The sequence below is a fragment of the Lipotes vexillifer genome, unplaced genomic scaffold (assembly GCF_000442215.2).
Source record: "Lipotes vexillifer unplaced genomic scaffold, Lipotes_vexillifer_v1.1 scaffold611, whole genome shotgun sequence".
Lineage (NCBI taxonomy): Eukaryota > Metazoa > Chordata > Mammalia > Artiodactyla > Lipotidae > Lipotes > Lipotes vexillifer.
The window spans coordinates 1,386,527-1,408,230 of NW_006785619.1; the positions used below are offsets into that span (position 1 = coordinate 1,386,527).

The following is a 21,704-nucleotide window of genomic DNA, read 5'->3' on the forward strand; positions in this document are numbered from 1 at the left end:
GGGAGGTCCCACACCCCCTACAGCGGGAGAAGCCGGGACAGTTTTCTATTGGTTGGTCCAGCCACATCTGAGTTCTGCGAGTTGGGACATGGGAGAAGGAAGCTTCTCATGCATTCCCAGAGGTGGCCCCAAATGTAGTCTAGCTGGTGCCATTTTCTGCGGCAGGTAAGGCTGGACTGGATGAGCTCCCACCTTGTTCCTCCTCCTCCATGGCCAGGTCCTGAGAGCTTGAGACCGTGACCCCAGCTTGGGCCTGGGTCTCATCACCGCCCTCACCCTCACCACCACCGCCACCCGCCTCGCCTCCACCCTCCTCCATGGGCTCCAGCCCCAGTCCATCCATTTCCGAGAAGAGTGGGTCATCAGGGCGGCCAGGGTCTTGGGTGCTGCTACCGCAATCCACACAGGCCTTGGAGAAAGAAAGGATATGAGCGAGTCAGGCAGAATTCTCACTGCTGACCTGCCACCCCAGGTCCCCTTGTTCCCCAACTCGAGAGTACTTCCCAAAATGTATGCCCAAGAAACATTAATCCATACGGATGCGCCTGGGGTCAGCAAGATTGGAAAATGCATTGTACCCTGTATCCAGACCACACTACACATTAGCATAAGATTGGCAGAGAAAAGGTCTACAAAAACACACGTGGTTTAATACTAAATAACCCAGCAGCAAACTTAGTGGAATTAACATCCTTCAGAATTAATGATCCAAGGAACAATGAGGGGATCAGCCCTTAGCCTCTACCCTTTCAACTTGAGCTCAATTATTTCTTCTCCCTCCTGGCCCAGACTTGACTTCTCACCATCACATCAAGGGCCCGAGGCAGTTGACCCTTCCGGACCCAGGAGTGCACAGCACCCAGTTCCCTCCGCTGGTCCTCTGAGAACCGAGGCTGCTGCTTCTGCATAGCCCGGAGCCGCTCCCGGTCCTGCTTCAGCACAGAGGCCATGTCCCTGCTCCGGGAAGGGGTTCAGGAGGCAGAGAATGGGAGCTGGGGCCAGGGCCCACGAGGCTGGCATTTTTCCTTTACCTCACTCCCCAGTTCCCCACTCACTGCCTCACGCTCCTCCCCTGAACTGGTGCTCTGGGAATTCAGGCCTTCCAAGACCAGGAAAGCTGCCCTCAGCCTGAATAATGATGGGGCTCCAAGGGGCGGAGGGCAGAACAGGAAAGCCCCAGAGCAGAGCCGGGCCCGGAAAGAAAACCCCAAGTTAGCTGCAGAGTGAGGGTGGGCCGCCAGCCTCCCCACTCCTCTGAAAAAGAGGCAGAGGAGGTCCCTGAAAGTCCTCACCTGGAGGGCACCTGATAGGTCATCATGACACGCTGGTCAGCATTGGCCATGAGCAGCCAGATGGGATCCTGGAGCACGTACTTAATGACCTGGTCCCCGGGCTCAGCCCTGGCGTGGGCAGCCCCAGCCTCAGCCTCGGAAGAATCGACGCTGCCGAAGTACTTGCTGGTGTGGCTGCTCTGACTGCTGCCTGTAGAGTGAGGGGCGGGCAACCAACAGTCAGGCTGCCCGGCCAAAGTGGGGCCTGGCCTCCCAACCCCCCAGACGCTGTCCTACCCCGGGAGGTGTTGTGGGAGGCGGGGCACTCACGCGTGATGCTGGCTGAGGTGCTGCTCCCCTCATGGGAGCCTGAGCCAGACCCAGAGCCCAAGCCAGAGCCCAAGGAGCCCGAGGCAGCAGAGCCCGTGCCAGAGCGCGAGTCCTGCAGCAGCAACTCCAGCAGGTCGCTGGAGCCCGAGAGCGTGTCCTGGTTGGAGGACTCAGTTATCTCCACCTGGGGGAGGGGAGGGGAAGGATTAACGGATCAGCACCTAGGCTTCCCTTCAACTGCTGCCTCCGGCTGGGAGCGCACCCAACCCAGGCGGCCTCTTCCCACTCCGTGACAGTGGGCCCAGGCTGAGTGACGAGAGCTGGTGAAGGGCAGCACCGTGACGCCAGGCCCTTTCCAAGTGGCAGAGGCACTCTCAGAGGTGATTGGGATGTCCTCGCCGCCTGTCCCCACTTCACAGATGAGGCAGCTGATAGCTGGGGCCTCCCACCCCACCACACCACCCTCTGGGGACGCCAGGTGGGCAGGGGGCAGGAGGAAGCGCGACGGGAGGAGCGGGGGAGAGGGCCGCGTGGGGGCCCTAAGAGGATGGGGGCAGGCCTCGGTGCTCACCGGTCTGGCCGCTGGGTCGGCAGGCTCCTCACTGGGAGGGGGGCGGCCAGCACTACTCCCCTCCACACGGGGGGGCTCCTCAAGCTGCAGCAGATTTAGCTGGAGCGGGGAGCTGCATCTCGAGTTGAAGAGCAGAGAGTTGGGGCAGCGGGGAGGGCTGGGGGGCGGCAGGGGCAGGGACGGAGAAGGGGAGTGGGAGGCGGGGGTCTGGGGTGCCCCACAGGGGTAGGTGGGTGGGGCAGGGAAGAGATAGTTAGGGAGCACCAAGGCCACCACTGGGGTCACCAGCGGGGCAGGGAAAGCTGCAGGAGACACAGATGTGGGTGCAGGAGGGAGAGGCTGGGGGCCTCCTCTGGGGGAGAACGTGGGGAGGGGGCAGGGCTGGACCACAGCCGGGAAGGGCGGCGTGGCTGGTGGTGGGGGCCAGGGGGCAGAGGATGGCACAGGTGACGGGTGGGAGACGTGGCAGGGGGCTTCAGCCTGAGGGGTCGGGTGCTGGCGGGAGCGCTTGGCTTTGGATCGGCAGTGGTGACGGCGGCCGGGGGCTGCGGGGCCGTGGCGGCAGCCTGAGGGGAGAGACTAGGGTAAGCAAGGCCCTTGACCTGGGGGTTAGCACCCCCACCACCCCGGCCGGCTGCCCTGACGCTCGGACCAGGCAGAGGATAGGCCCCAGAGAGTCTGCCTCCCTGGCCCACACATAACAGAGGGGACTCTGGGGAGGTGGGGGGACCTTCAGGGAAAACGCAGGATTCACTGACAAAGCGGCCGGGGAAGGAGAGGTTACACGAGGCGGGGTGCTGCGGGTGTGCAGAAGACCGAGGCCTGCTGGCGGACAGCAGGCAGGTGAGGTCGTGGACGAGTGGGCAGGTGGCTCCAGTCCAGCCACCAAACTCCAGCAGGCAACTGCCAGCCTGGGCAACCCTCCTGCCAGTGGGGCCGTGCTCCACGTGGCTCATGATGGAGCCAAGGTGGGCGGGAAAGCCCAGTCCTGAGCCCTGTGCCCGCCTGCAGGGGGCCTCCTTCAGGCACCTGGAGGGCTGCCATCTGCCCTTGAAGCTCTGCCCCCACCCGAAGTCGTCCCAGTCCTCCCTGCTGGTCTACACAGATCTCCCAGTCAGCGGCAACTGAGTCCTGAGTGGGCTCGCTTCCTGCCCCGGCCCCCAGACTGGGCCTGGAGTGGCTTACCTGGAGCAGAGCGCCCCTGCCTGCCTGTCTCAGTGCTGCCCCCCTCTGGCGGCAGCCTGGACCCCCGCCCACTGGGGAGGAGCTAGCGAGGGGCCATCCCTAGGCAGGGCCCTGGTGGTGGAGGTGGCAATAGCCTGGGTCCCTGGAGCACAAGGACCTCCCTCAAGAACCCCTCCCCCCGACAGGTCCCCGACAGGTCCCAGACAGGGCTGCAGGCAGGTGGCTACCCAACTCACCGGGGCCCGAGGGGGCCGTGGAGGAGCCGTCAAGTCCACGCAGCCTGCCGAGTTCGCGGAAACGGCTGAGGAAGGCCTGCTCCTCCTTCTGGGTGTGCAGGGACAGCACAGCCTTGGTGAGGCCCACCGGCCGGTAGGCACCTGCGGCTGGGTCAGGGGCCACCGTGGGGCTGGGGGCTGGGCTGGGAGCTGGGCCGGGAAGCAGGCCAGGCAGGTCCTCCATCATGATGATGTCTGAGGAAGGTGAGACAGGGGAAAGGTCAGAATCACCTTACGTGTTAGCACACACCCACACCACACGGCACCCTCCGTGTCCAGCAGCTTAGCCAAGGCCCTGGCCTCTGCCCTGCGGCTGAGCCTGGGCCTCCCCTGCATCTCTTGGCTGCCTCCCCACCGAGAACTGACTCTGGGCCTTCTTCCCCGTGTAAAGCCGTCCCAGGGTAAGAAAGGATACTCAGTGCCCGCCAGGGGCACTACCCTAGGATGACCCCCCCGTGACTTTCCGTGGAAGGGAAGCCCACACCTCGCACTTCCCTCACTCATTTTCCAGGTCAATGCCCGAAGACCCTTCAGGGCTTTTCAACAGTCCCTGCCTCAGACTCTCTGTGGGCAGCACCTCAGGCTGAACTACACCCCAGACTTTGTGTGTGAACTGATGGTGAGAACACAGGAAGCAGGATGAGGGACAGACAAGGCGGCAGAGGCTGGCGGGCGGGTGGAGAGCAAGAAGCGGCAGCCCTGAACTAAGACGGGGGCGGGGGGGCCTCCTTCTCTCCATCAGGAACCAGAGGGCGGGAGAAGGCAGCCGGCAAGAGGGGGGACGCTGGCTGGGGGAGCAGATGGAGCCCGGGCACCGCCCCCCTCAGCCACGCCCGTACCCGATTCTGGGGGCTTCTTGTCTCCCACATGGACGATGGTGGAGCTGAAGCTACACTGACTGGTGACGGACACCACGCTCTCCGCCTTATTGGCCAGGGCGAGCGGGCTCAGGGCGCCTCCTCCCACCACCGGCTCCTTCAGAGGGGCGGCCCCCTCCCCAGACAGCACTGCCGATGGATCTGTACGGAGAGATGGTGCCAGTTACTGCCCCACTGGGAGGCTGGGAGAGGAAACCCCAGTGAGGGTGGGGAGAGAGAGGAGCATGGAGATCTGGGGGCTGGGCAGGGACGGGACAGAGTGAGGTGGGGCCCCAAAGACAGAAATGCAGACGCAGGAACAGAGGACAGGGTGGTGGAGGCAGGACGGCCCGGCTCTTCACCTTTCTGGGCCCCCGCAGAGACTACGCCCGTCCGCTGCCTGTCCTCGTCGGAGGCCGAAGAGGCGGTGCAGGACGAGGAGGAGGTGCATTTGCGCTTGGTCGTGCTGGGGAGGTTGCAGCTCTCCAGGTACCTGAGGAAGCACCAGAAGACATGAGAGCAGCGCCTGGGTGAGGCGGGGCCGGGGCCCAAGGGGTAGAAGGGGCCAGGATGGCCTTACCTGAGGATGCTGTCCAGGCAGTTGATCTGCTGGTAGGAGCAACTGGAGGCTTCTTTCCGCTCAGCCTCCTCAGGAGCCAAGGCTAGTGGGGCCTGGATCAGAGCAGGTGCCACCTCCAGCTCTGGGTCTGCGGATTGGCAGGGAAGGGTCTTGGCCTTGAATGTGCCTGTAGCTGGGCCGAGGAGAGAAAAGCTCCTCTGGGTTGAGCTGAGGGTCATGGGACCCACCCCGCCCCAGGCCTCACTCCTCACCCACACCCTCACCAACTCACCAGGGACACGGGGCCGGGGCAGAGGCCGGGCCCGGGACTCAATAAAAAGCTGCTGCCCCTGATGCTTCACCAGGTGCACATCCTTACAGATCTGCTGGAAGGTAACCTGTGGGGCAAGGCAGTGGGCAGCATTGGGGGGGGCGTGGCCAGCCTGGGGAGCCCAGGGTGTAGCGCAAGAAAAAGGCCCCAGGGCTTCCCTGGTGGCGCAGTGGTTGAGAGTCCACCTGCCGACGCAGGGGACACGGGTTCGTGCCCCGGTCCGGGAAGATCCCACATGCCGCGGACAGGCTGGGCCCGTGAACCATGGCCGCTGCATCCGGAGAGGCCACAACAGTGAGAGGCCTGTGTACCGCAAAAAAAAAAAAAAAAAAAAAGAAAAAGGCCCCAGTAGGGAGGCGCAGAGATCACTATGAGAGCAGGATGAGAAAGAAAAGGAGGTGGATGAGGCTCCTCTGGGCTTGGCAGTGCTGACTCTGAAAACAAGGGGACAGGGGACTAAAGGGGTGAAGTGGCAGAGAGGCACTCACCGGCGCAGGAGGCCCAGGTCCCTCGGCGTCACCCCCGTTGCTGGCACTGGAGGAGCCAGGGCTGAGGAGAGGGCCTGGGGAAGTCACCTGGCTGACTCCACAGAACCCGGTAGGGCTGGGGCTGTGCACAGGCTGAGGCAGGAAGAGCGACAGGTCAGATGTCCACGGCCCTGTTCCGCACCCCTTTCTCATTCTCAAGCCCTGTCCCCTCAACTCTCACCTGTAACAGCAGCCGGTGGATCTGCTCAGAGAGCTCCTGGATATCAGGGTCCAGGGAGAGAGCGGGACTGGGGACTGGGGGAGTGAACACGTCTTCATTCAGGGGCGCCCTGCGGGGTGGGAAGGATGAGCTGAGCCCTGCCCCCTCCACACTGGCCCGCCCTCCAGGGCACCACCCACTTACGTGCGTACTTTGTGGCGGCCCAACACAAAGGCCACCTTGCGGCTCCAGGGGTGCACGAAGCCAGCCCAGCTGGTGTCCATGGTGACGTACTCCCCATTCCGGGCGCAGAAGCGGATAGGGGAGTGGTCAAAGGGCTGGCCAGCCAGCTGCAGGACTGAAGGGAGTGGGAAATGAGGTGCGGGTCAGTGGGAGGGAGAGCTAAGTAAGGTTGTGGAGCCCCCTGGAACCCCCCCCCCCCCGGAAATCCAAGAGGCCAAGACGCTGAAAGACACAACCACAAGGACAGCTGTTAGGAAGCCCTGGAGACAGCCGGAAGGGAGCACAGGATGAAAGGAACTCACTCTTCTTGTGGATGGCCAACATGAGGGGTCGGTCCCGAGAAATCCAAGAGGCCAAGGCGCTGAAAGACACAACCACAAGGACAGCTGTTAGGAAGCCCTGGAGACAGCCGGAAGGGAGCACAGGATGAAAGGAACTCACTCTTCTTGTGGATGGCCAACATGAGGGGTCGGTCCTCGGGATGCAGGAAAAGGAGCACTGGGGCCCCCAGGAGGTCCTGGGGGAGGTAGCCCAGCAACGGGGCGGCCCTGAAATGACAGGAGGCATCAGAATGGCCAAAGCCTCGGCCCTGGACACCTCCTTTTCCTCCAGGTCCTGACCTCACCTTTCATCCACATCCTGGAAGAGGCAGCTGGGCGTGTGCCTCGTAGTGAAGATCCTCTTGTCGGGCGGAATCCGGGGAGCTGAGGCACAGAAAGCGTAGCCATTGGATTTCCTCCAGAATGGTCCAGGTCCTCAGCCCTCCATGCTGCCTCAGGCCCAGGCTGGCTGGCAGACAGTTCTCTCCACAGCTCTGCCCTGGGCCCTCTAGCCTATAAAGATGGTCTGGACAATCTCTGTGCCCCATGTCAATAATGAAACTGAAAACCAAGGTACTCTCCTTTGCCTTCTCCTAACTTAGGGCTCTCATCCAACTCTACCTCTAAAGGGGCGTTCAAATCCTCCTTCTAACAATACCTTCTGTGTTCCCAAACTGTCTTCCACACTCCTGTCCTGCATCACCCCCAGCCTAGAGAAGGCCCCCTTCCTCCTACCCCAACCAGGCCAGGCGCCTGGCCCGCCCACCTTCATAACCAGAGTGAATGCGCTCTGCGATCAGCAGGCAGCACGGCTGTGCAGGGGCCCCATCAGAGACCCGGATCTTGGTCACATATGGGGTTAGGCGGAATGGCTGGTACCGAGGCCCTGGATCTCGGTCAGGACCCCCTCTAGCAAGGAAGAGAAAGAGGCATTAGGGACTGTCAGTGAAGAGCCACCCACCCCCACCTCAAGGTCATGGGCCACAAAGCAAAGAAAGACAGGGGGTGTGGGAGGTGCAAGGGGTCTGTTCCCACATCCCTGCCCACCTGATACGGCAGAAGACAGACTTCTCCTGGGTGAAGTCCTTGAGGCCTGAACCTGAGACAGACCAGGAGGGCAGTAAGCACAGCTCCCCATCCCCTCCCTGGGCTGAGAAGAACCCAGCAAGGAAAAGCCTGGGGCCCCTGGGCCCTCATGGCAGGTGTTTCCTGGAACTGCTCATCCCTCCCCCCAAGCACTTCGGGACCTCACCTGCCGAGGTCCCCATGCCCCAGGTGGGCAGGCGAGATGGGGCAGTGGAACCATAGAAGACGCCCACATCCTGGGGAGCCAGGAGCTCTGAGAAGCGGGCGCCACAGAACACATCCTGCTTGCAGCGCAGCAGGATACCTGCCTGCTCAGAAATGTAGACGATGCGGCCTGTCAGGAAGGAGACAGCCACGGAGAAGGTATCCTAGGCGAGAAAGCAAAGACAAGAGCAGGTTCAGGAACTGTGGGAGTGGGGCTGGGGGTGCATCGGGATACAGAGGCTGGGCTGCGCTGACCTGGTTGCGAAGCGTGTACTCAGATGTGATGTGCTCCAGTTCCTCCAGAGTGTAGGTGGACACGTCCATGGCACAAGGCTCGCCCTCCTCCAGGCTCCACTGCTGGTAGTATTCCTGGTTGGCTGCAGGGTGCGGGCAGCGGCACACTTAGTGAGGAGACTGCCCCCATGGTAGTAGCCCAGCACCTGAACACTGCCCTCCCAGGAAGCACCACTCACCTTGCACCTGCTTGACACAGGCCAGTGCATACTGCAGCGTGGCCAGGGTCCCAGAGCGGCCCTTGCCCCTGCGCTCTGGTGGCAGCCGAAGCTTGAGCTCCCGCAGCGCCGTCATGAGTTCTTTCTGGGTCCTTGCCCGAGCTGACTGTTCACTGCTGCAGGGCCCACAGGGAGGGAGCGGGTATAGGCATTAGCCCCAGAGCATGGCCCCCAGCCCTCTCCCCCCAGCCCTCACTCCACGAACCTGCAGCCACTGGTAGACGGGTTGTCCTGCTCTGAGCTGGCACTCAGGAGGCTGTAGGCAATGGAACTGCTGGGTGGGGATGGGCTCTGAGAGTTTGTGCTAGGGGAGAAGCACAGACCCAAGATGAGGAGAAAGTGGCCAGCAGCACGGGCCTGTCTTTGAGCTCAGTCTGCTCAAAAGACCACTCCTAGCACCTGCAACCCATCCAAACACACCTCTTGCTGCTTTCAGTCGTATCCAGCAGGGCCGAGTCCTTGCCATTGCCGGAGGAGGAGCTATGTGAGCTCCGCTGAGATGCACCCCTGGACTCTGGTCCATTGGACTCATTGCCGCTGGAGCCATTGCTGTTGGCATCCGTGTCGTCAGCCAGGCTGGGGCCAGGACAAGGTCGATGCTGTGGCGACCCAGGGGATGGAGCCCCTCCAGGACAAAAGGATTCCCCCGGCCTGGGGTCCCCTCCCCCATCAGCCCCTTCGAGGGGGCCGCTCATGTCTGGGCCATGGGGAGCGCAGGAGAACAGGGAAGGCGGAGAGGCCACCAGAGAGGCACGAGGGGGCCGGGAGGCCTGGCCAGGGGAGTGAGGTGGGAGACTCAAGCCTCAGCTGAGACGTTTGATCACAGCCAGCGTCTGAAAAGAGAGACCAAGAAGGAGAAAACCCTGGGCTGTAAATTCACAACACCTGCCAATTTCATTCAGCCTCCCTCCCTTTCAGGCCCCCAAGCTCCTGAGACCCAGGCTTCCAATATGGAGCCTAAGCAATTTCTGTTTCCTGTCCGCGTACGGGGCGGGGGGCGTCGGGGGGCTGCAGGTGGAAAGGGGCCTCTCTTGGTCCTTCCCCCACATCCCCTGCTAGCGTGGCCTGAGGAGGTAATACCTAAGCGATCGACTAGAAAGAACTTCAGCTGTGAGCCACAGCCTGGATACTTCCCATTCCCAAATTCCCAGCAGGCCCCCACTCCGCCTGGAACTCCAAGGCCTCGGAGCAGGGTGCGAGCCTGCCGCCTTCTATATTTAGGCCTCCGGGCTAATTTTATCCGGGGGCGGTGCCACCTCCGCTGCACATGCGCGCGGACTTGCGCGGCTCCACCACGCGCTTCCGCCGCCACTGCGGTCGCCAGGGAAACCGACGTCAGCGGCTGAGCTCAGCGGTTGCTGGAGGGCCCGCAAGAGGGCGGGGTAGGGGGCGACCCCTCCCCCATTTCTCGGCGGAAACGGGGCAACGACACACTCCCGCACTCGCAAGCGCGACCAGGGGTCGCCCACCTCTAATAGGTCGTCAGTCCCCGGAGGGCCGAGTGGCCGTAGGAAGAGGGGCAGCCATCGGGGTTTCAGAGTCTGGCCTTGCTCCCCAGGGCAAAACACAACCACCACCGCCCTCCGCGCAAAAGCCCCTAGACTGGCGCTCTCCAGGATCCCAATCATTCTGGTCAAGACAACACAGCTTTTCCTCCTCTGGCCCCTGCACCTTCTCCCGACCCCCAGGACCGAGGCCTGCCATTGTCAGGAACCCAGGAATCCTCTCTCTTCGGTCCCCTACTTTTCTATACACTCGCCACCACCGCCACCCCCCGACACACACACACCCATCCGAAGCAGACACACACTGCTCTGACCAAGGGACGGACAAAGGCCAGCAGACGGCTGTTCCCTTACTCTCCCTCCAGCCACACCCCCAACCTCAGAGCATTTTCTGAGCTTCAGGAGAAAAGGGAAGGCTGTGGCCAACAGCAGGAACTAGCACCGGGAACGAGATGTTCCAGTTTGAACCGGGCTGACATCACAGCCGGCGCGAGGCCAGGGACTGGAGGAGGGAGCGCGGGAAGCGCGGAAAGCCCGAAGGGGTCCTGGTGCTGAGGCAAAACCGAAGACCCCCGAGTGACAAAGGCAGCAGGGGGCATGCCTGATGAGGGTCAGGTGTGGGGCCGGGGCAGCTGGGAGCTGGGGGCAAAGCTGGAGGTAAGGTAGGCAAGTCAGGAGTGCGGACGCCCAGTGCAGGATTGTGAGGAATACCTAGGTCCCCGGGGACAGGGAGCGGGTGGACAACGGCAAGGAAGGCGGATTATTGGTGTGGCGTCTGAGTGCCCGGGCCGAAAGCGGCCCATCAGGCTGGAAGTGGCGGCAGTCAGGCTCCGGGCCGAAGACCGGCCCCTGGGGTGGCCGCGGAGATGCTTACCTGGCCGCGCGAGCGCCCTCCGGTCGCCTGCCCGCCGCCGTTGCAGCCCGCAGCCGAGTGCAAGCTCCGCGGGGCCAGGAGGCGGGTTGCATAACGCCAGGCGCTGCCCCTCATTGGCCTCCTGCCGGCGGAGCCGCAGGCCCCGCCCCCAATTGGCTGGGGATCTCGTCCCGGCGCCTGATTGGCTACTGGCCCCCACTGAGGTCAGGGCTGTGTCACACACACGGGCGCACGTGGATCTGGGTGCTGGCGCTGGGCTGAAGGGCCCCAGACACCACAGCCCAGCCAATGGGCGCGGGACGCCTTGTACAGTAAATAATGGAAGGGAGGGGAGGGGAAGGGAGGGGAGGGGAAGGGAGGGGAGGTAAGCTGTCCCTCTTCAGCGAAAATACCAGGGCCACAGTAGGTATTTAAGATAACTCTACTTTCTGAACTGACCAGCCTTGCACAACGGGACACCCTGGCTTTGCCAGGGGTGGGCAGAAAGAATGCAGACCTTAGGAGGTGGGCCAAGCTGGATGAGACAGCTGGTCCCTGGGAGGAGATGGACAGAAAACCCAGCTTGGCCTTTCCTAGGTTCCCCTCCCCAGCCTTGTCATCACAATAGAGCCATTTTACCCAATCCCTTCCTCTGACACTTCAAATCCTGTGGACAGCTAGGAGGAGGGTAATCGAGGGTCCACATCTGAGGAGGGGGTGGAGTGGGGGGAAGGATGCAAACAATAGAAGGGGCAGCCAGAGCCAACAGGAGCTGTGAAGGGAAACAATGGCAGGTGTTTCCATGGCCAATCAGAGAAAAGGTCACCGGGCAACCTACGTGGTGACTAGTGCTTCTCTCCTGAGGATGCAGCCACCCACAGTTAAGGCTGCACCAAAAGTAGGGGCCAGGCAGCCAGGGCTGCAGGGGAACAAAGGGGTGGCTGAGAGAAGAGACCTTAGACAGAGAAAGGTGGGGTGGCAAGGGCTTCAGGTCCCCACCTTAAGGAGAAGAGAAAGCCAAGGACCTCATCATCTGTCTCCTTAACTGTATTCCGCAGCCCCCAGGAGAGAACCTGACACACAGTAGGTGATCATAAACATGGTGACTTTGTAACTAGAGCTAGGGGAGGGGGAGGGGCCTCAGTAATAGAGAAGGAGCTGGAAATTATTATTTTTTTTAAGAGGCAAGAAGCAGAACACTGAGTCCTAATTTGGGGGAATGAAGTGCCAGCTTGGGCCGCGAAGAGCTGCAGTTACACAGACCCCCTCCATCCAAGACTGATGTGTAGTTCCTCTCAGGGCTCCCTGGAAACGTGGGTGGCAAGTGAAGAGGCTGATGCTGAGGTAATCAGCGTGGGTGCACACGCCTGTTACGTGGCCTAAGCTTTCCTTAACAATTGTGTTCCCCATGGGGGAGTGGAGGGTGGGCAGGGTCAGGGCTCTGTGGAAAAGCTTACAGAGTAACCCAGAAAAACCAAAGCAAGAAAACACAGGAAATAAAGGATTGAGGAGCCTGGATTCTCAGTCTTCTCTCCTTGAAAATGTCCCCCCAACTCATATACTGTGGCCCAGTCCCTTGTCTCCTTTTCAGACACCTCTTCTCTGGAAACATCCTTTTTCTTCTCCCTCAGCACTCCTTAGGGCTCTAGATGCGATCCCCCCCGGCACAGGCGATCCTTGCTCTCCACCTCCACCTCCACCTCCATATTTTCCTTTTGCGTAGACAAAAGGGTCCAGCGCTCCAGCGGCTCTCAAGGCCCTAATCAGGATCCTGCCTCACGGTCCCCACAGTAACCAGACCCTGCTGCCGTCAATGGGGGAGAGGGGGCGGGAGGCGGCGGTGACGTCAAGCGGAGGAAGGGGGCGGGGCGAGGCAGCCGGGGAATGTGGGGCAGGGAGGCTGGAGAGGCAGCGGTTTGGGAGGCGGCCAGCCCGAGAGGGCGGCGGCCAGCGAACTTGGGAACATCATGTTCTTTTGGCTGGTAGCCCAGGACATGCACCCAGCCTGGGCGCCTCCCCCCAACCCAACGACAGCCTTCCTGTCCCAAAGCCAGGGATTCCTGGAGAGAGGATTAGGAGGAAGGGGTCCCCCCCTCCCCCGCCCCCACGCCTGGCTCTCTTCTCCAGACTCGCATCCGCCCTCCCCTTGGCTTGCTCCTACAGCTCCTGGCATTGGCTTTCCCCCTCTCCCAGACTGTACACATCTGCTGGCCCGATCCCAAAGCCAGGGCGGGGAAGTTGGAGGCCAGGTTCTGCAAGAGATCTTTGCTCCTTCCCTGAGGCCCCCTTCAGAGCCTGAATCTCTTGTTACTATGGTAGCAGAGACAGGGAGGAGGGATAGGGAGGAGAATGGGTCTAGGATGAGGAACTCGAACTGGGAAAGAGCAAGTGGCCCAGCCTGAGGCCTAGATCTTGGAAGAGGGATAAAAGGGAGGAATGAAGGTTTGGGGCTGGTGCCTCAAGACAAGAACCAGGAAGAGGGAAATGGGGCGGGGATCACCAAAATTTACAAAGAAACTTAAGAATATGATAATAGTTCCCAACCACAGCATTCACATAAATCTTACACCCTGTCACTGTTCTTTTGTCACCCTATAGCAATTTTTTTTTACTTAAAAAAAAAATTAAAAAACATGACCCAGGCATTGCACTGAGCACTTTACATACATTATCTTATTTAATCTTCAGAACAATCCTGTGAGATGAGTATCATCATCCCCATTCCACAAGGACCAACTAAGGCTCAGAAGTTACCAAACTTGCCTAAAATGTCTCATAATCAGTTCTCAGGCTCTTAACAAATGGGACCCAGGGTTCAAATCTGAGCTCTGATAATGGCTTGTCATTCTGACTTCTTACCCTTCAGGAACCTTTGAGGTGTTACCAGCTCTGGGAACCTGGGCCTCTCAAACACTCAGCCAATTCTAAGTTTGGTGCCTAAAACACAGACTCCATCCAACCTCTCCTCTACCCTGGGACATTCAGTTTGCACTCTCCACACACTTCAAATCATCACAGTCCCAGTTTTCACATGCTCACAAAGTCCTTGAGATCACCCTAGCAGCCACCAGTCCCAGTGATTTCCTAGGAACCCCACTTCCTCACTCTTCCACCTTACCGCAGGTCACTTTACCACAGGTCTGATTGCTTGTACAGACAGATACCAGAGCACCCTGTTGGTGCCTCCTCACCTCCAGGGGCTCAGGAAGACAAGTGTACAGCCAATCTGCACAAGCCCATCCTCCCTCTCAGGATCCGACAGTTGCTACCCCACGTTTACTCCCAAAGATGGCTCCGAGTCCCAACCCCTCCCCTTTACACATGAGAAAGACATCCAGAGCCCTGATGTGACTAGCTCAGGGTCACACAAATCATCACCCCACCCTTTTTCAAATCACCGTATCCCCTTTGGTACCCTCTCAACTGCCCTACCAGGACCTCTCTCCAGCCTCAGAACCCCTGCTTATTTCAGGTGCTTAAGGCACCTACCAAAACAGCAGTCCCGCACTGGAACGTCTCCCACCGGCTCTCAGGGGTCCTGTCCCGTACCTCCCTGGGAGTAGGGTTCTCAGCTCCCTCAGTTCGCTAGCTTCTGAGCCCCTCTCCGCGGCAGTCAGGGGTACAGGGACCCTAGGGCGTTGAGGGATTTGATGTCAAGGATTCCCGCTCCCCTCTCTCTAGAGCTGAGTTCGCAGCCCCTATTCCCCCGCAACCATCAGAGCTCCCACCGCGGTGATGACGCATTTGCAAGATCCCCCTCACGGCAATGCATTAACACTCCTCCTTACAGAACCACCGTGGAAAAACCCATACCGATCGCCGCTCCTCACCCCCCACGCCTGAGCACTTACCGCTCAGCGAGCACGCCGTCCAATTTCTTCCTAACTAGGATCAAGGAGACTTGGATTCGCTTCTCCAAGCCCGCCCGCCTACCAGGATGCCACGCCCCTCAAGCTTATTGGCCGAAGGGCGCCGAGCCATGCCCCGCGCCGCGTGCGGCCGCCCAGCCCCCGCACTGCCACCATTGGCGCCGCCCGCCTCCCTCACCTTCTCATTGGTCAGTTTGCCAACCAGCAGTGACAGATCCACGTGCGGGAGGGGCCACCCTAGCACGTTGATTGGAAGCTGACCGAAAGCCACGCCCACATCCACCTCCCAAGTTCTTACTGGCTGTGGCAGCGTCCCCCGACCTGCCTAGATCTGTGACGCGAACGCCAGTCCAGTTCTCCAAATTTTCTCATAGGCTGAGAAGTCCCGGAGCTGTAGAGGACACGTGCGGGCGATCTCACGCGGCAACTTGTTTACCTAGAAGCTGGGGATTTTCCTTGACGACACGCTAACCCAGGACGGCCGAGTCTGCGCAGGCGCAGATGTGAGCAGTGGTGGCTTTGGTGGGGGCGCTTTGTGAACCGTTAGGCGCGTGACAAGAGCGCCCCCGCTCTGGGACTGTGTACCTGGGTTCCTGAAGCTCCCTGAAGCTGGAAGCTGCTGGCATTACGGTGAAGCGATCTTCAGGTCTCAGTGCCGCGTGGTAACGATGAAGATGATAGCCACCTCCCAGATTATATTTTCTGTGGGCCAGGCCATGCGCTTCTTACAAACCCGGAGGAGGGGGCTGATCTACTTCCCACTGTCTCATAAATGAGACTGAGATCCAGAGAGGTTACATAATGTAACCGGATTAACACGCTAGTCTCTAGTGGGGCCAACATTTGAACTCAGGTCCCTGATACGATAAAGGTGGGTCCTAAGGCCTGCGGGAACCCTAAGCATGTGAAGGACTCAGTAGATGAATCACAAAAAGGCCCTGAGCACTGTCTTGAAAATAGTAAGCCCTCAACAAGTGATGAACATTATAACGACTGTATACATAATGATAAGAATCACCTGGGTCCCTTACAACTGCGGAATTAATCTCCGGGGAAGGGGCCTGCAAATCTATTTTTAAAAGCATTCCTGGTAGTTCTTAGGAGCCTAAAAGTTTGGGAAACACTATTTAGGTTTTCTAGGCTGCTGAATCCTCATGCTGCAGCCCAGAAAAGTGGGCCCTCCAGAACTCACCAAGCACTTGCCACCCACTGTTAAAAGTGCCTGTGGGCAGGGATGCTAGGGTGCCACATCAAGGGCGTTACAGAGCTGGAGGTTAAAGGAGTTCAGTATGGGGTCTAGAGCCACCAGTCGGGCAACAGAGTGCAGGGGCAGCAGGCCATCCACAGCAGCTCCACACCGCACTCAGCTGGATCTCCCTGAGCTGTTTGGTCCATTAAGTATTTACTAACACCTTCTGGATGTAGCACTGTGCTAGGCACAATGAGGGAGAGACGTTTCACAGTTGTCCATCTACTTCAGGCCTAGGAGTAAATGACCACGAGAGAGACTGCAGAACATTTGAGACTTAAATCAAGTAGAAAGGGATCCAATAAACAGCAGGAGCATGCCCGCAGGGAAGTGTGTGGCGGGGGAAGCTGGGAACCCCAGACCTCAGGGTTCACGGACCGAGACACTGGGATCATGAACACTTCCCATTATCAACTCCTGGTGCCCCCTCGTGGCCATTTGGTGAATCACACTTTGCCTTTGCCTTGCCCAAGGTCAGGCCCCCTGGCAAAGCTGTCCCTTCCAGATGCATTTTCTCAACCTTCCTGTTACACCTGCAGATCCAATACGCTTCCCACTGGTTAAGAAAAGATCTTAAAACACCACCTGGTTACTCATTACACATTTATTGTACATTTTCACAATCTGGATGCGCCACAGAATTGGGGGCATGGGGTGAGGGAAGGGGGGCAGGGGATACTGGGATAATATGGGGGGGTCTAGAACACAGCACCCTCACCCCCAGCATCTCTCCCTACCCTTTCACACCACAGCTTCGACCTCCCTGCTCCCCCTCCACACAGGAACCTCGACTGTGGGGGGAAGAAAGAGTTTAGGGGGTGCCCTCCAGTGGCAGGTTAAGAGACTGCACCCTCAGACCCCTAAAATTGTGCCATTTAAAAAGACATTAGACCCTTCCTTATCATTTCACCTAAGGAGGAGACCCGGAGAGGGGAAAGAATCCCCGTCTTGCAGCGCGTCCCATGCACACATTGGCAGTGACCAGTACCCCCAGCCTGAGTTCAAGGGGGCAGTCAGAGGAGCTGGGCAGTGACGGGGCAACACCCCCCAATGAGGGAGGAGGGATTTCAGTTCAGCCCCCAGCAGGGGTGGGGCCAGAGATTTCAGGAAGGAACTGGGGGGATTCTTTGCCCTGCCCCATCCTCCCCAAGGCAGTGATGACCCCCCCGACACACTGGCAGCCACCTCTCCCAAGAGAGATCAGATTGTGGCCAACCCCCAACTCTCCTGGTGGGAGGAGGAGGAGGCAGATCAGGCAGATGGGAGGGAGGGAGACCCCATGGGAATGTCAACTGAGCACCCCACATGGAAACTGGGGAGCAGGAATGTGGGGAGAGACTCCAAGTGGCAGAATTATTGGTCCATCATAACACACTGAACTCCAAGACACTTACACACCAGCTGGGGGGAGGGAAAGGAGGGACAAGACGTTTGGAAAATCGGGGTAGAGGAGGCAAACTGGACCAGGGGGGCTAGGAGGAGGCGATCCTGGGGGCCAGAAGAGCCTGGCTCCCCAAAAGCCCAGGCTCCCCACCACCTGCAAGTAACGTCATGCAAATGAAAGTGTGATACAAGGACCAACAGGGACTAACTCCTCAGTAAAAAAAAAACACAGGTTGAAAGACTGAACAGAAGAGAAAATGGGGGGGAGAAGGAAACCAAAAGGGATGTCAGTAGGCAAATGGATGCTAATTAACATGCTGGAAGCTCCCAGAAGACCTTGGGATTCTTAGGACCATAAGGGACCAGTCTCTGAGCCTCCCAAAGATGCAAAGAAGATGCACCTAGGGAAGCCTGGACAGTTGCTTTTTATATTTTTTGCAGTGGGGTGGAGGTATGGGGAAGTCCAGGGCGGGAGGAAGGATCAGCTAAATCCAAGGGAAGGAGAGGAAGAGGGGACTGCATAACAGATGCAAATGAAGGGGACTTGGGGCTGGTCAGGAAGGGAAAGGGAAAGGGAAGGAGGGAAAGAGAAAAAGAAGGTGATGAGAACCTCAGGAAGGGGTGTTAAGGACAACCGGAAAAAATCTTCTAGTAATAAAACTACAAACAGACCAAATATATATAATATTATATATGTATAAATAACAGCTGGCTATTTACAAGGGGGCACACACACGACACACACACACACACGGATCCAGGGAGGTGGGCTGGAAGATATGGCTGAGAGGTGGAGGAGCAGCTGGGGGTGGGGGGGAGAGGCCCTTCTCTGGGCAGGGCAGGCTCCTCAGGGGTTTAAGAGCTGAAGTAAACTGTGGAGAGGGGAAGAGAAAGAAGAGGAGGGAGAAGGGAGAAAGAGAGAGAGAAAGCAGTGTGTCAGCCCGGCCCTGCTCCCATCTTCCCCACCTCCCAGCTGGTTGACATCCCTTCCCCTCTTGGCCTCAGGTTCTCCATCTGTAACACAAAGAGGCTGGACAGGTCGGTTCCAAGGTCTCTTCAACTCCACGGCATGGCCTTGGGGCCACAGACCCCTAATCCTCTGGGCCTCTGAGACCACAGCTCTCAGACAGTGGGGTGGTTGGCTTCCTAGCTGTTTCTCAAGCCCCTGGGTCTTTGCTGCTCTCCCACTCCCCAATTCCAGGGTTCCCTGACTGGGCTTCTAGGCCCAAAGGGTCCTCAAGGGAGAAGTGGGGATCCACCAGCTTTCCTGTTTCCAAAAATCTTAAGAGAAATTGCCCAGAATCAGGCAAAGAGCAAGCTAAACAGCTTCAAGGTTTGGGGCTGTGGATGGATGAGAACTTCTATTGGCAGCTATATGTACTTTCTGCTGAATAGTAAAAACTAGGTTAATGACCTTCAAAACCCAGAAACGACAGGGGAAACCTCTTCAGGAAGGGGCCCTAGCCACTCCCACCTACTCACCAATGATGATGATGAGGATGATGGCGCAAATCACTCCCAAGATAATCATCATCTGGGGGCGAGAGGGGAGGGTCAGTGAGATAGACCATGATACTCCCATCCACCCCCCACTCCTCCTACCTGCCCTCCCACCTGCCTCCATCCTTACCTTGAGGTTTTTCCACCAGTATTTGCGCTTGAGCTTGGCTGCACTTGTTTCAAACTGGGAGGCCCCTGCTTGGAGTGCGTCTGCACGGTCGTCCAGCTCCGACAGCTTCTGGTCCCGCTCCAGGACCTTGTCCACGTTCACCCTCATGATGTCCACCACCTGCGGGAAGGCCCGCAAAGCAGGGGGAGTGTGCCAAGGCCCATCGCAAAGGGCACTCCTCCACCATGAGCCCATATATAGAACACACACCCAGATGCTGCCTGGCTAACATGACAAGGACATACACAGAACATGCCTAGCACAGCCGCAGATGCGCCAAGGAGCACGCATCAGGGGCATGCTGGTAGCCAGACATCTCAGATATCACAGCAGCACCCTCTATTTACCGAGCCTCAAGCAGCCTGCCAGTCACCAGAGCACACCCGCCCAGGGTGAAACACCCCAGGCTAGCAAGGCTGACTGACACCTCACGGCCCTCCCAACTGCACGCTGACAAGGACCGGGCATGACATATTTTTGTCCCCAAACTCATTAACATGAACTGCCATCACCCCCAACCCAAGATGGGCCCGCACACCTGTTTCCCAACCCTCAGGGTCCTTCCCACTGGCCTCTAACACCCGCCCCCACCCCCACAACTCACCTCATCCACCTGGGCCTGGGTCTGCTGCAGTCTCCTGTTACTGGTGAGGTTTGGAGGGGGCGCAGGGGGGCCTCCCTCCCCAGCCGGGGCGGCAGGGGGAGCGGTGGCAGCCGTGGCCGACCTGAAGGGCAGGGACGGATCAAGACCCAAGGCCTGGAGCCCTTGGCTCCGCAGCCAGGGCCCCGCCCATCCGCCTGTCCATCCATCCGTCCTTCCCTTCCTCCTTCCCGGGAAGAAAGCCACCCGATGGGAACCCAGGACTCCGTCCGACCCCGCGAGCGAGTTGTTGCGTGACCTTGAGTGTGGCCCCCTCCCCCCAGGGCCTCAGTTTCCCCGCCTGTCAAATGAGGGTGGACCCGAAACAACAGGCGGCAGCGATGACAGGGGCGGGGCGGGCGCACGCCGGGTCCGCTCCCTCCCGCGGCCAGGGCCCGCGCGGCCAGCCGGGGACGCCGGGCCCTCCGGCTGCCTGCGCGCAGTCACTGGCGCCGGCCTGGTCTCGGGATGCGGGGCGCACGGCGGGGCGCAAGTCGAACCCCGGGCCCTCCCTGGGCCTGGGCCTAAGGGCGGCGGCCGGCGCAGGCCACCCGATGCGGGCGCGGGCGCCAACTCACATGGCGGGGGCAGCGGGCGGAGAACTTGGCAGCGGCAGTGATGGCGGCGGCGGCTCGCGCTGGCTCCGACTGGCGCTGGCTGCCCGGGACAGGAAGATGGCGGCCGCACGTCACTCACATCCGGGCACTGCGGGCGGGGGCGGGGCGCGGCGGGCCTCTAGTCGGCAGCCGGGCCGCGGGGGCGGAGCGCGGAGAGCGGAGATCGCGGCTGGCTAGGCAGCTGGTCTGGCGCCGCGGAGCCCCAGCCACTCCCTCATCGCCTGGGAGCCGGGAGCCTGGCGGCCGCGGCTTCCCAACACCAACAGCTGGCCCACCCGGTCTGACCACAGCCCTCCCCGTCGTCCCAGTGCCCCTGCCGCCTGGCCCTTACGGCACCCTTCAGCCCCATACACGTCCTCCTCCTCCGTGAAACCCATCAACCGGTCCGCACCCCACCCAGCCCCAGGTCTCGGCCTGCCCCCAGGTCCCAACGCCTGCTGACCCGCCTTCAGCATGTGGAATGGGCGGGGGAAGGAAATCAGAAGGGGCAAGTGCAGGTTCCCGGGCCATGCGGATAGCTGGGACCCCGCTGCTGAGGTGAAGTGGTGACAGTTGGTCCCCAACCCCTTGCCCCGCAGGTGGATATCTCAAGGGAGGTCTGGGGCCCCTGACAGCTGAGTAGGGGGGATAGCAACACGATCCTCACAGCTGAGGTTCAGACCAGGGGTCCGTGGCAGGAGAGGCCTGGCTGAGGTGGGGCAAGCTTAGGGCGCCGGGAGGAGGGCACGGGGCAGCCCCGTGGGGCTGCTTCAGGTGGTGGCTGCAGACTGGCCTAAACCTAGCTCCGTCCCAGAGTGGCGGCAGCTTCCTTGGCAGCAGCAGGAGGGCTCAACCTCTGATCCCAGGCACAGGGCCTGGGCGAAAGGACAGGACTTTTGCGTTTTTTGTTAGTTTTTTGTGTGCGGTGCGCGGGCCTCTCACTGTTGTGGCTTCTCCCGTTGCGGAGCACAGGCTCCAGACGCGCAGGCCCAGCGGCCATGGCAAACGGGCCCAGCCGCTCCGTGGCATGTGGGATCTTCCCGGACCGGGGCACGAACCCATGTCCCCTGCATCGGCAGGCGGACTCTCAACCACTGCGCCACCAGGGAAGCCCAGGACTTTTACTTTTTTGTTGTTTTGTTGTTTTGGTTTTCCTTTAGGCGGAAGGACAGTAAGTAGGCAGGGACGGCACCTGCGGTACCCAGGTACTTGGTACTACTGTACGTGCGGATTAACCTCATGGGCGTCAGCCTGACAGCTCCTGTCCTGGCTCTGGACCCAAAATATACAACTGGGACCCGGTAGGAGATAATCCACTACCCCTGCCGTCCCTGACGCAGCAGCTGACACACCCACCCTGCTCCTTCCAGAAGGACTGGCCCCCGTGAGGCAGGGGAAGATGGGAACAGGTGAGCTGCCTGTCCGGTGGGATGAGTCAGAACTAGCCTCAAGAGTGAAGAAGACGACCTAGTGGCCCGGGGGCAGGGGTGCTCACTGTGTCCCTGGAAG

General features: G+C 59.9%; 2 protein-coding genes across 2 annotated transcripts; both read right to left on the reverse strand.

The window, feature by feature from the left end:
* Positions 1-139: 139 nt before the first annotated feature.
* Positions 140-9,219, reverse strand: PER1 (period circadian regulator 1). Its single transcript, XM_007457808.1, has 22 exons — positions 8,852-9,219; positions 8,637-8,735; positions 8,393-8,547; positions 8,175-8,296; positions 7,882-8,083; positions 7,677-7,728; positions 7,396-7,538; positions 6,935-7,013; positions 6,751-6,857; positions 6,271-6,424; positions 6,088-6,196; positions 5,868-5,999; positions 5,341-5,446; positions 5,070-5,241; positions 4,852-4,982; positions 4,472-4,651; positions 3,585-3,827; positions 2,173-2,738; positions 1,602-1,785; positions 1,293-1,482; positions 804-954; positions 140-409 (listed from the first exon to the last, which is right to left on the reverse strand). Exons 1-22 carry the CDS (start codon positions 9,124-9,126, stop codon positions 140-142), a joined length of 3,822 nt encoding a protein of 1,273 aa, XP_007457870.1. The 5' UTR covers positions 9,127-9,219.
* A 7,272-nt stretch (positions 9,220-16,491) lies between these two features.
* Positions 16,492-20,269, reverse strand: VAMP2 (vesicle associated membrane protein 2). The gene is made up of 5 exons (XM_007457809.1): positions 20,178-20,269; positions 19,564-19,684; positions 18,921-19,079; positions 18,773-18,824; positions 16,492-18,162 (listed from the first exon to the last, which is right to left on the reverse strand). Coding segments are annotated over exons 1-5 (351 nt in total). The 5' UTR covers positions 20,180-20,269; the 3' UTR covers positions 16,492-18,145.
* Between the last annotated feature and the right edge of the window lie 1,435 nt (positions 20,270-21,704).